This window comes from Sabethes cyaneus, chromosome 2 (assembly GCF_943734655.1).
Source record: "Sabethes cyaneus chromosome 2, idSabCyanKW18_F2, whole genome shotgun sequence".
Taxonomy (NCBI): Eukaryota; Metazoa; Arthropoda; class Insecta; order Diptera; family Culicidae; genus Sabethes; species Sabethes cyaneus.
The window spans coordinates 73,715,693-73,732,160 of record NC_071354.1 but is presented as its reverse complement, the minus strand read 5'-3'; the positions used below and the strand labels follow the sequence as shown (position 1 = coordinate 73,732,160).

Genomic DNA, 16,468 nt, shown 5'->3' with positions numbered 1-16,468 from the left:
GCCGTTTTTTTTTGTTGTTGAATTGCATAGTTTATTTTACGTTTGTTTATGACGAAGTTTTCCAACAATTGCGTTTTCACTTGTCTTTAACCTTTTCATAATGGTTTACTTTGCTCAAATTGTAGAAATCACATTAGATTGAGGTTTGAAAACCCACCGTAGATAATGTTTAAACTAAAGTGAATAGATCAACCTTGGTTTAAACATGTATTGAACATAAATAATAAGGTTTGCATACAATTTTGTTTTTTAAAAACTCTTATAAATTTTGTCTCTCACATGTTTTTAGTTATATCATTTATACAGATAACAATGTTTTCTAGCGATTTCGAAACATATAAAACAGGTTTCGATAATTTTCCCTGTTTTCTATCCCTTCCCAAGTCGTAGAAACCAACGAATTGGTTTTTTATCATTCTTTACGATTTTTTCACAATGTCATAAGGATTTTAGATGTTAAACTGTCGAAAAAATATTCTCATCAATTTGAATTCTTACTGAAATGATTGATTCATGGTTTCGCAGTAGGATCAGTTCAGAGACCGCTATTTTACTTGATATTTTAATGATTTGCTTAACTGTATTAACGTTTTATATCTATTTATATACTTGACTGTATTAAAGTTTTATATCTATTTTTACTTGTCATAACACGCAATTAATGAAATTGCACGACCAAGCTATTACAAGGGCGAAAAAGACTCCAGGATTTCAAAACTGTGCATCTTAGGGAAACATTTTCAAAGATGTAAGATGGGATGATCCTATTCATATTAAAGTATCAAGGGCCTGAACACAATGTGATATTTATCCCACCTTCTAAAACTCAATGCTGTGAAGATTGCAGTATAGAGCTTGCTAAGTCCAGTGCAAAAGGCTACAAAAACTTATCGCTTTTCACTCAAACGTATATTTTTTACCGGGGTATAACTGGGGGAAAACAAAAACAAACGTGTAAAATCAATGTAAAATCTAACAACAGCAACAACAAACCGAGCGTCGATGTGTGCGTACGGTAAACGTCAGCAAGCTCAATTGTATTGACGCATCAGGACTGCGTCTTTATGTATTGTGTTGGGGTGCACTTTGGAAGTACAGAAACAGAATATGTAACTCTTCTCTTCGATCGATTGTATTGATGATACTCATCCTGTATTTCGAGCGAATCTTTATTTCGTTCGACTTGTATCGAACGAGATGTTTTGCTCATTTGATTTTGCTGGTGGAAAATTCCTTCGAAAAAACTTTGGTTCGAAATACCAATCCGTTCGAAATATAGAATAGCGGTGACTAGTAGTAACTAACGTTTAAGGTTCAAATGGGATTTGGGATTTCAAAGGCATTTGTTACGCTCCAGGTAACCATGGAATTGTTCATGGAATTCCCAATTTAGCGAATTTAACAAATTCGTAATCGTAACTAAAGCTTAATAAAGTGGACCCAACTTGATCTTCTATCGTATATAATGATAATAACTGACATACGACTTTCAGCACAAAATTGTATTATCGTATATAAATACTTATATAGTCGTAATGCATAAAGTCGTATATATTATATACTTATATAGTCGTAACGCATAAAATTATTCCTAATCACGTTCACGTAATCCACCTCCAAAATTGTACGGATATACCAATTATGCGCATCAAATACGATTTATTAGCATGTATATCTGTACGTAATGCTAATTTTTATCTTCTATGTACATATGAAAATGCTAGCTGGGATTGTTTTCACTTTATTCTTACCGGCTATCAAAACACAATGGGCATACCTATATATCCCGCATTTTGCACCTTACTGGACACCGCAGTCTAAAAGTGCGACTGGCACAAAAACTGCGACAATGCGAATGCTGTGAGTGAGAAAGAGAAAGAGTAACGACTGCAATGTTGCTGTTTTGTTTTGTCATATACATTGGCATTAGAGAAAATAATCTGGATTAATCCAGGTACAGCTGCAAAGCACAATATTTTCATGAACATAAAATCTGCATTTGCAGTCCCAGGCAGGGTTGCCAATAAGTTTGCTGGAACATCTGGCAATCTGGCGATCAATTTGACTGGAGAAATTTTCCGAGACAGTGGTAGTAAGGCTCCGATTCCGGAAAGCTCAGTCTGAACGATCTCTACCATAAAGATTTTGAGTCCAACATAATCTCCCCTCACCCAGATGCCGAATATGTGCTCCGCAACGCCAAGATTTTTTTTATCAGGAATTTCACCATAAGTTGCTCCATGACCTTCGCGACACGCGACTAGTTCGTCGTTCGAAAATATCAGAAGGTCGTCGACATAAATCGCAACTTTGACAACTAAGGCAACTGCGACAGGTATCCAGTCTCGTTGGTCCAACTTTTTGCAACTCTTCGTTAAGTTTGGTATTCCATACGCGACTTGCTTGCTTTAGTCCGTATAACGCATAGATTAATCGGCAGATCATCTCATAGTCTGCAACAAACCCTTCGGGTTGGTCCATACAGATTTATTCGTCAGCTATGTAGGTCACCTTAGGTAACGAATTAACTGCATCCAGCTGGTACACTTCCAGATCCAGTTTGGCCGCCACCGCCATCAGACCGTCGCGTACCTCACCAGAGGCGTCGTGCTTTTCTCCTTTCCTGTTGCCGCACCGCATCGCCTCTGCACTTGACATCCTGGAGAATCTTCGCGTTAACAATATCCGCCGTGGGGTCAATCCCGGCGTAGTGGTTAGCATTTACGCCTCTCACGCCGAGGACCCGGGTTCAAATCCCAACCCCGCAAAAGTCACGAATGACCTAAGCTGTTAAAATGACTATAATCAAACAAAAAAAAATCCGCCGTCAGCTTAATCCCGCACACTTTAAGTCCATGATCGTGGGATCGTAGGTCGTAGTCCCATCAACAGGATACTGGACATCCAACAGTTATTAACTTCGAATCCGATTGCAGCCAACTTGTTTCGCGTGGTTATTTTAAACATAGGCTCCACCCATTCACACTCTACAAGGTTGATTCCAGTCAACTGCCGTAGCGAATTTCCGAATGTAACCACTGTTCTGGAAAACTGCCTGTAGGCTATTCCATGCCTCCTTGGCGATCGTCGTATCTTGCACAACGCCATATATAGTTCATAGGGTCAATACTCAAACATATCGTCGCCCGAGCCCGTTCCAATCGTTCTTCCGACCCAATGATAATAAATAGACTTATTATCATTGCCTCCGACCGACGTTGCCGGTGTTGCCTTGGTTACGTTCTTCGCAAACAAAACAAACTACGCATTGTGGATTTATGGTTGAAATTTTTTAACCTATCGTTTTGAGTGCATTAAAATGACAAAAAAACTCATTGTTAGTAAAGTCTATTATTTGCGTTTAGTGCATTTTCTATAAAGCTAACTATGATTAAAAGAGCCACTCGAAGTAATTAAAAAATTAATAGGTAGTGAATATATGTGATGTGCACAACACTATGCTGGAAAAAGATAAATATTTATATCCATTTAAAACAAATTTCATCGTTCTTTTAAATTGTGAACCAGAAAGAATAAAAGACATAATGTTTAGTGCTTTCAGTTGCAAAATCTTCCTGTTTTTAGCAGGTTAGTTGCATTATTGTTTATCTTTATTGTGATTGCTTTCTGAGGCACCTCATTGGAAAGTTTAATATACCTAGGGTAGATGTACCAAATATGGTGAATTCACAATTGGCTAAACAATTGCTTACGACATCGTTTGTTTTCGTTTTTTTGTATACTTTTATCTGTGTATGAATGCAGTGCCTAAAATTTGAAAAATTTGATAGTCTAAGTATGGCACGATGAAATCGGGTTTAAAACGAAGCTTTTGTTTTAATTAAATTTCTAAGAAACTAATTCAAATCTACTCTATTTGCAGCCTACTCAACATGCAGGCAATTGGGCGCAACAAAGCTTCCGTCACGCAGGATTTTCATAACGCGGGAGGCGGAAACCATTACGTTAGCAACAACAGCAGCAACAGCAACAGCAGTAGTAGCAGCAACAGTACCAATAAACTGTCGTTACTAGTAGCAGCATCCTCGTCAGCATCATGCTCACCATCGTCCTCACCACCGTGGTGCTCGCCGGCCCTGGCAACAGCTGCTGTCGCTGCCATGAACGATTGCTCAACGAAACAAAACCTACACAATGCGATGGGCAGCCCCGTGCCGGCCACCAGCCTGACTGAGGAGCATCTGTCGCTGCTCCAGCTACTGGCCACGGCCGCCGTTGCCCAGCAACAACATCTGCAGCAACAGAAGGCGACGTCGATGACCACCAATATCACTACGCCGCCTCCCGCGAACCATCCTCCACAGCAACCGAACCACCATCATCACGAGAATAGTACAAATAGTCAGAGTCAGAATTCGACCGCTGATGCCGGTTCTAAGCGACGTCGCAAAAGTAGTTCCCGAAAGGACAAGGAAAACCAAGACAAAATCCACCGTCGTCCGCTGCCATCCCCAGCGGTTGGGACGATCGGTAGTGGACAGAAGGTTATGGATTTGACCACCCACTCGGCCGGCGGTCCTACAGGCAACGGAATTGAACGAAACAACAACAGCAGCAACAATAACAATAGTAGCGTTAACAATAAGAATATAAACGAAACTATTTTTGATAGAGTGTATAAGAAGCCGTACAACAATATGATGTATTTAGCGAGCGCGTTCTGTAAACCGATCATCGAGAAAGAGGAGAACGAACCGGGCGAAGGTAAGGAGCCTTTTTCGCTGGCTGAGTTTCTGCGAAACCACAAAGAGGTTTCCATCAGTACTCTGTCGCCCAGTAGCACCAAACCAGGAGAGGATGAAGATGTGGTTTTTGTCAAAGAGGAGCAAAGTCGAAAGCAGCTGGAACAGCATAAGTTCACAGCTGCCGAGCAGAATACCCCCTCGTTGGATGCCGCAGATGATGCTACTCAAATCGGTGACATTCGGGACAAGCACATGATCCGGCTCATTACTCGTCGGCTTTGCTGTCGCATTTGCCAGAACCAGCAGCGGTTGGAACGTCTGGACAACTGTCACTATCACAGCAAGACTTCGTTGATATTGCACACTCGCTGGCGCCACGGATCGGTGTCCAGTTCCAAGCAATGCTGCAAATTTTGCGGAGCTCAGTTTGTCCAGCGCTACAAGCTAATCCTACATCAAAGACTGACACATCGCAATGCGAAGCTAGGCAACAAGACCAGGTCAACGGAGAAAATTCCAGCTCCTGCGAAAAAATCCGCTAAAGGTACCAGTAAAAAGTCTAAGCAACGCAAACAGAAAAAGCGCAAACAAAAATGTCGATCAGGCGGTAAAAAACGAAAATAATCTGGATCAAAACGTGAAGAAAGTTCATTTTTTAATTATTCGTTTATCTTTTTTTATCGGTTATTTCCACTGTACAGATACTATTGATTTCAACTAAGCGGCAATCTAGCGTCTTAGCCAGTCGAAAAGGAATAGCTATTCTACTAGCGTTGTACTACTACAGAGCCAGAAGAAGTCTGGCATGTGTGTTTTCGCACAAATAGTTTTTACACATAGAACGACAAGAGTTCGTCAACAAATTTATCGCGGACGGAAAATTACTTCCGTTGCTACAAAAACAGCTCAAAACTCAATCCGGCTTAGCCAAGTGTGCAATCTACTTATCTTATGTTAATTTTCGATTTTCAAACAAACACTAGCGCTGGCAACAACGTACAAACACGAAAACACGTTTGTTTTTAGATCAACTTTATCAATGAGAGCAGAATATATTACTTTTTTTTTGTCGTTGGTAACAACATTGAAACAATTCCAAACATCAGAGAAAACATTATGCAAGATAATGTAGAACGGAATTATTTTATTGGTTAGATTTTCGACACACTACGATACTAATAATATTAAACAAAGATCAACACAGAAGAAATTAACACGTGTCATACCCATGTCATGAGGGCAGAAAAGCAGATGAGAAGAGAAAATTGAAAAATACAATTGAATAATTATTATATATATAATTGTAACTGTATTGATCAATGTGAATTCATAATAAAATCTCTACAGGTAAAATTTGAAAAAAATATCATTTCATAGTAATTATTTTAACCTTCCGAAATGGTTTCCAAACAACTCCCACTTGGTACGCAGTAAGATAACCTACTCAAACCAAACTACCATAAACGTGCAAGCAAACTCGACTCGGTACATTCGGCATCGACCAAAGCGACTAAACAAGTATGAAGAATGAAAACTAACAGCGACCGAGCTTGAACCCCGCTAATTTGGCATCGTAGATTTTCTGGGAATCTATTATCTATCTATCTCAAAGGTTAAAATTAGTTCGAAAACACACTGATGAAGCCTGCAAATCGTAGGCGAAATACGTATCTGTCATGTCAAAAAACTTCAATCTCAAGGGAGAAAAGCTTTGGCAGGTGAAACGCTCAGTTATACCAGAGCGGAGACCGTCGGGTAGTATGCAAGCTGGTAACATGAAGGTAGACCCGACAACGGGAAAGAAGCGTTCTATGCGATAGAACTAACCTACGACAGCTATTCACTACAGGACAGCAAAATCGTCACCGAGGATGAACGCCTAAACTGGTAGGAAACCAATGTCTAAACCGGTGATAGGGCCCAATAGCCTACACTCCGACACGAACGATGACAGCCAACGATGTATAAACTTCGCCATAAGGTCTGGGGATCAGAAGCACCTTTTTTCCACGCGCCATGCATTTTTCCTTTTCTCCAAAGCCACCTGGAGATCATCTGACTCACGTACTAACGGGTGGCAACTAACATTTTTGGAATTTTTTCGAGGCCCCTATACTCAACAACAAACGAGCTCGAGGGAGAAATGAGAGTGTGTATGTGTTAGCTCTTTCTATCCTCTTTCTGTCAGAATTTTTTGTTTTGTTTATGCTTGCCAAGTTTTGCTTAAAAGGTCGTCAAAACAAGAAGCATTCCGCGAGCGCGTTGTACACTTCTACGAATTTCCACAGAAATCTCGGGAAAAAGTTTACGGTACAACATTTAAAAAGCGAATATGTTGCGGCTTCGACTGTTTACCATATCCTAAGATCCCCAACAACTATTCGCAAGTAATGTAGAAGAAGACGAGCCAAAATTATGGACGCAGAAGGACATCGTTCTCTTTCTCGTTTCTTCAACAACAAGCCCTCTGGTTTGGTTATCAATTAAGATGCACCAGACAAATGTTTGAACAAAATTTTGATACCGTTTCTACAAAAACATCATGCAGATGGACAATACGTGTTTTGGCCGGATAGAGCATCATCGCATTACGCCAAAAAAACACAATCGTTCCTGAATACCCATTCGATCCCATTTTTACCCAAAAACCACGACCCGTAAAATCTGTCTCAGTGCGCCCAATCGAAGATTTCTTCGGGATTTTGAGTTCCTTGGTGTACAAAAATAACTGGAGAGCCACGAATTGCAAACAGTTGATTGGTAGAATCAAGAGATGCATTCGCAAAGTTGACATGACGGCCGTACAACGCTCCTGTTCCGACGTCAAACGAAAGCTTCGCCGAACAGCCGATTACGGACCGTTTTCAAATGTACACTTTTTTTTCAACAATGGATAATATATCTTTAATTTCGGTAAATCAGATCTTCTTCATGTATCTTTGTCTTTTTTTGAAAGCTTGAGAAAGAAATTCCAAAATTTTAGTTGCCACCCGTTAGATTGACCACATTCTCATTGAATGGCCCCGTTCTTGTTGTATCAAGCGGACCTCATGGGAGCTCCCGTCACTACGGACTAAATCTTCACCATCCCACATAATTTGTCGTAATGTCAACGGCACAAAACACAACGGGCATTACATTTTAATTATGTAAGTTCGAAGCTGCATATGATATAGTCGATAAACGCCAACTACGGCGTAGGAATCGTTTAGTGTTCTATAACTTTACTTGCGTGTAGAACTTAGGGTTTATTTTATTTAAATTTAAATCTAACGCATATTGCATCTCTGATCCAGTCTTCACCCGACAGTACCAAAATAAGGTAGGTGTTCATACGTTCATACAGTTTTGTAGACATAAGTAAATCGTGGAATATGTAGATCGGATATGTAAATGTAAAATCGCCCATTATCAACGGGGTGAAACCGCCATGCATAATTTTTAGGTGATCAGGGGATTTTCCAAAATAATTGCATGGTTTAGGACTCAGAATTACATAGAATATTGTAAACGTACATCATCAAAACGTCATCAATTTTCGCTGGCGGACACCACGGAAATTTTCTGATTTTCTCGGATAAACTTACTTATTGATCCATGTCCGCTGGTCAGAAAGAACAAAGGAATAACATTATTCCACTACCGACGGTTACCCGCCATGGCATTCTCATGTCGCTAGGACAGGTTCTCGTCTGCAGACCGCATATCGTCGACTAAGCTGCGTCTCCATGAGCTTCTGGGTCTGCCTCTTCTACGCTGTCCTTGCGGATTCCATTCGCGTGCTTCTCTGCAGATCTCGTTCGCTCCTCAAGGTGTGTCCGATCCACTTCCACTTACGCTCACGTTTCTGTTGTTATCGGCCGTTTGTGACATCGACGATGAAGTTCTTCATTGGAAATTCAGTTGTCAGGACACCAGGCTTACTTACTTTAGTGGCAACGGTCCGTTACCGATCCTGTGCCGAACGAATTATGGCCCTCCAGTACTGTCGGTTTTCGGCTGCCGTTCTCCAATCCTCACGAACGCCAGCTGAACCACCACCACCAGCCTCGTCTTCGACAGCGCACACCCATCGGGTGCAGGGTCTGCCTCGGGATCTACGGCCTCATCCTAGTTCTCTGCTGAAAATAGTTTTGGCTACTCTTTCAGCGGGCATTCGACCGGCCACGTGTCCAGCCTACCCCTACAGGCTGCGTCACATTGTATTGTACTACCTTCACTATATCAGCATATTTGTATACTTCGTACAGCTGGTGATTCAAGCGTCTGCGCCACACTCCATTTTCCATCTTGCCGCCAAGTATGGATCGCAGAATTTTAAGCTAAAAAATCCCAAGCCCTCGTTGATCAGCTTCCATTAGAGTCTCTGATTCATATCCGTAAAAGGCCACCGAGAGAATTAGTGTTCTGTAGAGCGCCGGTGTCCTGTCTTAGTCGCTCTAGTTCGCACTCGTTCCAACTTCCTCCAAGTTTCATCCGAGATCCACTTCCTCCGCCCGCTGCGCACTTTACCGAGGGTTTCGTCAATGGTCGTGATGAAAGCATTCTTGCATTCATTACTCTTCGACAGTTCCACCAAGTGACAACTCGAGAATCGAGTTGTTTGACAAAGGTCTTTTTTACCACGGGACTCTCCAATTGGCTGACGTCGTAACGACCCCCAACTTTCTCCTCTCGACGCTGAACACGTGCGAGCGTATCTCAGGAATAAAAAGATGATGGTCGGATACAATACAGGCGCTTCACTTCATAAGGACCGCATGTGCATCTGGGCTCAATGGCCAAATCCTCTTTCTCGAGTACCACTTTCACCTCGTATGCCAGAGTAGAGCAAGACTTGCCCCGACGATGTCTTGTGTTTGCCGGTGTCCGCCCATCGGACTTCAGTCATCGCTTAGTCCCAGGATTTCAAACTTCAGGCGGCTAGCTTCCTTTACAAGTTAAGTTAGCCTACCCTGCTGGGCTAGTATGTTCCATGTTCTGATTCCTATCCATGCCCCAGGTCTCGATCCCGCTGATGGTGCTCCCATTTTGAAGCGGGCGGAGCCGCTGATTCTCCTTTCCCTGTCTGCGTACGACAATTAAGGTTGCGTATCCCAGTCGGTCGGTATCACGTGGAGGTAGGTAGTTAGTAAACCTAAACAGAGATGGTATATTTGCAAATGTTTACATGATTAGTGTTCTGTTTTGTGCCAGTTTTGTGCGAATTTGCCAACTACCCAGAATACACAAAATTGTAATAGAAAGTTCACATTATATCGTTTTCATGTTAATTTCACATTGGAATTGTATAATGATTAGAGTATGTCAAACCGAAGTGAACAATAAGTTGTTTTGCAGTCGTGCGTGTCTTCATATACAATTCATGACTGTGAATTATAAAGCAGTATAGACGATTGCAATATTTGATTATATCTTAATCATATATTCAGGAGTATGTAGTTGCGTGTTATAAAAACTACGCAAAATAGAATTACAAATAGTTGTCAAAATTTTCGCACGTATATGGTATATCGCCTCCACTTTGGTACATATATGTTCTTATATGGAGTGAAATAAAACTTTTTCGTTCAGATATGATCTCGTATATCTCAATTGCAATCGAGATATACAAACCAAATGGTTTACTGGGTATGGGAATTCAGTTTGCTACGTAAATCGCAGAAGGCCCGATTCGCTGCTGCATATTGGTCGTTTTATTTCGCGGTTTACATTGTAGTCACATGTCACGAGCGTACACTGGCATATCAAGCTCCGCTTCGGTACTAACACCGTTTGGACTCTCACGTCACTCTGCCTTGGCTTGCCAATGTACTTCGTTTTGGCGATCATAGTCATAAGTCCTAATCTCGCTGCCTCCCATTTAAAAGGCTTAAAGGCCTCTTCCACTGCTCTACGTTCAATTCCGATGATATCAACGTCAGCCGCAAAATCAAGAAGCATGTGAGTTTTCGTAATGATAGTGTCTTCTGTTTCGAGATTAGAGAGTGCATCGCCTCGCTTCAGTCTATCCAACGTCACGAAAGCGGCTGAGGTCTCACCCGCTATTCTGCCGCATGATTTTGACGTATCCAGCGTCGTACGAATCAGCATAACTAGTTTCGTCGGAAAACTATGTTAGCAGTATCTGCCACAACTCATTTCGTTTGACTGAATCGTACGCCGCCTTAAAGTGCACAAACAGATGATGAGTTTGCAAGTTGTACTTTCAGTTGTAAGTTGTACCAAGCTATCTGATTTTCGTGAGGGACGCATCGTTGTGCGACCCTCACGAAAATCAGGTAGCTTGGTAATCACCGACGCATACGAGAGGACCTTGTAAGTAGAATTGGGCAATGTAACACCTCGATGACACTCAAATCGATGTCCTTTTTTAAAAATAGGGCTTCCTCCCAGATCTTGACAATGATCCGGAGGATTGCGTCGTACAGCCGGTCGCTCTCCGCTTTTAGAAGTTCAGACGGGATGCCGTTCTTCCCAGCAGCACTACCGTTTTCGACTCACAGGTTGCCTTCTTATCCTCCTCCTGTATTAGTAGCTCCACTTCGTGACTACCGCTCAAAATTCTTGTCCTATTCCTGGTGATCTCCGTGTTTACCTCTTCGTTCAACAGTGTCTGAAAGTGCTCCTTTCGTCTGGCTACTACCGCCGTTTTGGCAGTAAGCAGGTTGTCAACACTATTACTGCACATCACAGGCATGGCAAAATTCCTTAAGCTACAACTTTACCTTAAGCTGTAACACCCAAAATCCTATTACCATTTTTTCTAAATATAAACTGAAACTCAAACGGTATTCAAAATAAAAAAAAAGACAATCGATCTGCTTTCTTTTTTATCTATTGCTAATTAACGCAATAAAAGCTACGATTTAAACCATTTACATTTGCTTTCATCTTTTTTTCATGCAATATTTGTTATTTTGCAAGGAATATCATTTTTTACCGATAAAATAGTATCACGAAATAAATATATTCATACAATTGCTTACATCTTGCTCTGCCAAAAACCTCGGACAGACGTTCCTGCGTTCCACCGGAAATGAAGCAAACTATTAAGGAAACATTTACCAAAACCCGAGCAGTATTGTTGCTCTACGGTGCGTTACATAAAAAAACGGACCAATGCGGTTGACAAATAACAATCGCTGGAATTTACCACTGTCCAGAAGCACAACATATATCTAACCTTAACTCAGTTCGAAGCCAGCACCGCTTTGTATTGCGTACAGCAACTTTTCTCGCAGTATGTCCTCTTTTTCGAACGCGGGTAATTTGAGCAGATTCATACAGGTGCTTGCTGATGGAAGACGATCCGTATCGCCGGCGTTCTGGATGCAAAACGGAGGATCTAAATCCTTAAACCCCAACAATGGCGGCCGAGAGCAGCTGGTTACAAACTTGAGCAGTTGTCGCCGCTGAATATCATCGAATTCTTCGACCACCTTCCAGAATAGCTGTATTGTGGGATGTTCTATCGTGAAGTCGCCACCGTATCGTGTATTCTGTCGAAGATCGTGCATATCAACTGGAATTTGAGCGCCTGATATTAAAACCTGTAGCTCCTTATTGCTGAACATGTACAACCACTCAATAGGCAGCACATTCGCCAGGCCTTGTCGGAATGCAAGACATTGTGATCGTATCTGCTTATTCAACTTAAAATCTGCCATCAGTTGAATGTACTCCAGTCGGTTGGACGAGTTGACTGTTATATTGGCACCGTTCGGTTTAAGCTCTTCTACCTGCAAAAAAGAAATGAACCGTTAACTCTATCCAACTGTAACTAAACGAACAAAGTTACTCTAGTTTCGCCTAGCTCATCACAGACTATAGTAAAATCTAATCCCAAATCCGATACATCGCCTTCATAGGCCTTTAGTGACATAAGATTCCTATTTTAAGGAAACATTTATTAGTTGACTGAAACTATTGCCTCGAAAATCATTGTTACCTATGCAGTACTGGGTCGAGTGATGCCAACTGATGAATATCTACGTCAGAATGTTTTCCGGCTAATTTGGAAAGGAAGAAATCGGCCAGCGGTAACTCCACCAACAAGTTTTCGTACAATGCCTTGCCCAGAATACGACCGATGAAGTAATAATGTCGTTGGTAATCTTCCACTATTTTACCCACGCTTGGATTTGGGTACAGCATATTGTCTTTCGTAATCCTAACCAAAAAAATATTCGATCAGTTTGAGGAATTACCGACTATTATTAATTTGATTTGTTTACTCACATGAAAAAACCGCGATGTGGATCGAACGCGTTCTTAAGAAGCTCGGAAAGAAACTCTCGGAACACACCGCCTCCATCGATACCTGCTTCCCTCATGCCAACAGAATTGACCATCTCAATTCGAAATTTCGATCGCAGATCAGGTTCTAGAAATTAATTTCAAAATAACATTCGACCACTCATTGAAGATAATACCATTACCATTGATTGGGCTTAGCTTATCGAAGGCATCCTCGTATATGTGAGATCTACGCATTGTCAACTGAATGGACGGTCCTTGCAAGAACCCCTGCAAATCGCCCTGAGTTCTCAGTTTGTCCGCAGCCACCAAACCCTGGAAAACGGCAACTCGCGTGTTGAAAGCTACAACGAACGGAATTTCGCGCAGGATCGTAATAGAGCGAATCTGTTTGGTGGAAAGCGGTGGTCCATCTTCGACATCTTCGCGTGTAAAGTCTCGTATCGGTTGAAATGGTCGTAGGCCTCGGCGTCCCCTGGACAGATGCAAATCGGTGGGTTTATCGAGTGGTAGATTTAGATTCTGTGCAGTCCAATGTCCTTCCGGGCAGAATGCCCGCCGCAGATCGCGTGTATGAATTTGTCGCAATAACGAAACACAGACCTTCAGCAGATGAGGCCATACATTTTTGTTTTGCTCATTTAGATCGCACTTTAGGCGATAATGTGAGATTGACTCGTTGTTCAGCGAAGTGAGCATGGTTCGATAACTATCTTTAAGCGAAGAACGAGTTTCGGGGAAAGCCAATTCTACCAAACCCAAGGAGATTTCCTTCAGAGTTGTGCTGAGGGGGATAATTTCCGCAATGGTAAATGGCATGATTTTGCTGACTGTTCCAGGCAGAACATTCTCCTGGCAAAATTCTCCGTCGTGCAGCGTTGCAATAAGTCGACCAAACAGGGCGCAAAATGAAGCTAGTATCGGTACAATTCGATCCGAATCATATTTGGCTGAAATGAAAAACAGATTTATCATGTTGGTCATCAAACGGATATGAACAATACATACAGATTGATAATCCTTTGGACAGCAAAGAAATCGGCGAAGAAAATCCTTGATTAGCGGTTTGCGCAGTTAATGTATACCAAAGCGATCGAATGAATTGCGGTTTGGAGGCCAACATGTACAACAGTTTGTACTCATACACTGCCAGTTTATTGTAGGTCATTAAATTGTGACAGATCAAGCACAGATGCTGTACAACGTCCGGTTTATCCAGTATACTGTCGACGTGTCCTATCATAAAAACTACTCGTTGATTATCGTTCAGCATAGTAATTATATCCACCAAAGTCTGATTTTCCGCATTGGTTAGCATATGAACATCTTCGGATTCCGACTCGGTATCGGTGGAATCATCTTGTTGGTGGTGGTATGCTTCGGGGGTTTGTTTTGGAAGTTTTGTTATGTTGTTCACCATCGAGGACAAAACCTTAACATACGCACTGTACAGTGGCACACTGTTAAATTTATCTATAAAAAAGAGATTCATTTCAAAAACTTGGTAGGTAAAAAAAATATTCCCAACCGAAATCGAAATGTGATTTTTTTACAATACATAATTATGTTATAGTTATAGTTTAACTTCAATATTATTTTTTGATATTCCATTTAACATTAACGTGCATGACTCGAAAATTTAAAAAAATAGCTAAAATTTGCAGATACATACCAAACTGATTTTCGCCTAACTTCATTGTAGCATACAGCAGCGAACTAGTAAGCAATAACTGTTCTTTGTTTCGACACTTTCGAAGTTTCTTGCTGGCACTTTCGCCACCATGTGCTGCTTCATCCGGTTTAGTTATCGAATCATTCATCTCATCGTCAATGTCGATCAAAATCGTGTTCTGATAGTCCAGTCTTAGCTGATACTCGTCCGCAATATATCGAACCAGCGCAATATATGGAAAATCCAAGCTGTTCGCCAATGAAGGAATAATAAAGTGCTTAATCTGGTTGGAAAAGTCTGGCGAGAGAACGTAGAAACAAAAAGATTGTAGAATGCTGGAATTAAATCGCTCGTTTTCCGCAGTTCTTGCTGTTGAAATCAACCGGAGCGGGCGAAGTACCATCTTGAGCAGTGCGTCCCCAATTGGGTTTGGAATAACCGTAGTGTCTTCGTCTAGCGGCGGAATTTTTTCCTCAATCAATTGACGCACAATTTGGAAGTATCGCTGACGTATTAGGTAGCAGAAAATGTTCTCCAGATAATGACGACTGACCTGCGGATTGTCGGGATGGATATGTTCATCGATGTAACTGCTGGATGAGTAGATTTCTAACATTCGAATAGGTATTGCCTGCGAGATAAAGAAAATATTTAAACAAAATTCATTAATTGATTTCGCAGGATTCTACTAACCGATGAATGTTCTGGAATAAACATTTGCTGTAGACATAGTCCCAAAAGTTTTTTCAAACGATAGGTCCAGATGGGTTCTGTAGTGGCAACCTCGAAAGTTTCCTTTTGGTTTTTTATCAAGTACTGACAGAGAAAAATCTGCAAGTATTGTGATTTATTAAAGTTATACATTTGTTCATTGGGTATGCATGCGTTTTCCTTCCTCGAAAACAAAAATCGATATATTGTTGTGTCGGTCGAATGACCTTAGATGAACTCGCCTGCAAGAACCTGTTGCAATTGCCTCGTACCTAACAATCAACTTACCAATCGTTCTCCGTCTTTGCTATTTTTGGCATGATAGAAAAACAGAATTCTTTTGCTAAGGTACTCTAAGTCCGGCAGCCTTTTCAATCCGTTTGCCTTCCGATACTCATCGAAGCAGTCCCGCTCCCGACGTTTCACCGTCTGGCGCTGAACAAAACTTCTAGCAGAACTCTGAATCACTGTGGCCCCATGCTGTTGACGACGGGCTTCCTCCCGTTTCTGTCTCTCCTGCTGGGCCTTTCTGATAATACTAAGACGATCGGATTTCTGCGATACGCCACCAAGATTTTGTTGTGGGCGACGACGGAAATCACCGTCAAAATTAAACATCACGATGTCACTGGTATTGTTGTACAATTTGGAAATCTATCCGAAATTGATTTAAACAAGCGTTTCCGGGTTGAGTTGCGTAAACTTACGGAAATAAACTTATATTTTAGAAAAGAAATTTCCTTTGTCAAGAATACACACAATTAAGACAAAAATCTTGCAAAATTGACATAAACAATAAGTCAGCTGTAATGACTTTTTGTCTGTCATTTTCAAACGTGTGATAAATATCAAGACCGTTCAACGAAAAGGTAACGGTAACAGATCATTCTATTATAGACGGTGCAAAATAGCCGATTTACTCGATTCACTTTTAGCGAATTTGTTTATTTATTTATTCCGGATTGGACGTGCTAAAACACGAGTTTGGTCTACTACACACTGACACATTTACCACCCCGGTCAATCATTTCTTCATATTTCTTTATTTTCCGATATATCAATCTTTAAAGACACCAATAGAGAGAATCGATGGCGATTGTTACCATTTTTAAAAGACATT

The 16,468-nt window shown here is 41.3% G+C and overlaps 2 protein-coding genes across 2 annotated transcripts in view; one reads left to right on the top strand and one right to left on the bottom strand.

Moving 5' to 3' along the window:
- Positions 1 to 5,981, top strand: part of LOC128734188 (uncharacterized) — a 34,376-nt gene extending 28,395 nt beyond the window's left edge. Inside the window, exon 5 of the mRNA XM_053828247.1 lies at positions 3,884 to 5,981. Coding sequence (XP_053684222.1) covers positions 3,884 to 5,330 — 1,447 coding nt within the window. The 3' untranslated portion in view covers positions 5,331 to 5,981. The remainder of the gene's footprint in view (positions 1 to 3,883) is intronic.
- Positions 5,982 to 11,598: 5,617 nt separating this feature from the next.
- LOC128734234 (ubiquitin-protein ligase E3C) lies at positions 11,599 to 16,089 on the bottom strand. The gene is made up of 9 exons (XM_053828306.1): positions 15,637 to 16,089; positions 15,331 to 15,468; positions 14,638 to 15,268; positions 13,974 to 14,438; positions 13,148 to 13,915; positions 12,948 to 13,092; positions 12,658 to 12,879; positions 12,508 to 12,598; positions 11,599 to 12,448 (listed from the first exon to the last, which is right to left on the bottom strand). Exons 1-9 carry the CDS (start codon positions 15,964 to 15,966, stop codon positions 11,894 to 11,896), a joined length of 3,345 nt encoding a protein of 1,114 aa, XP_053684281.1. The 5' UTR covers positions 15,967 to 16,089; the 3' UTR covers positions 11,599 to 11,893.
- Between the last annotated feature and the right edge of the window lie 379 nt (positions 16,090 to 16,468).

What these genes read in the sequence shown, in the direction of transcription:
- LOC128734234 (XM_053828306.1), bottom strand. Translation starts at nt 15,966, where the DNA reads ATGTTTAATTTTGACGGTGATTTCCGTCGTCGCCCACAACAAAATCTT. An exon ending in GTTAGGCGAAAATCAGTTTG is followed by an intron (nt 14,439 to 14,637) that starts GTATGTATCTGC and finishes TCTTTTTTATAG; the next exon opens with ATAAATTTAACAGTGTGCCA. An exon ending in GTCCAAAGGATTATCAATCT is followed by an intron (nt 13,916 to 13,973) that starts GTATGTATTGTT and finishes TTTTCATTTCAG; the next exon opens with CCAAATATGATTCGGATCGA.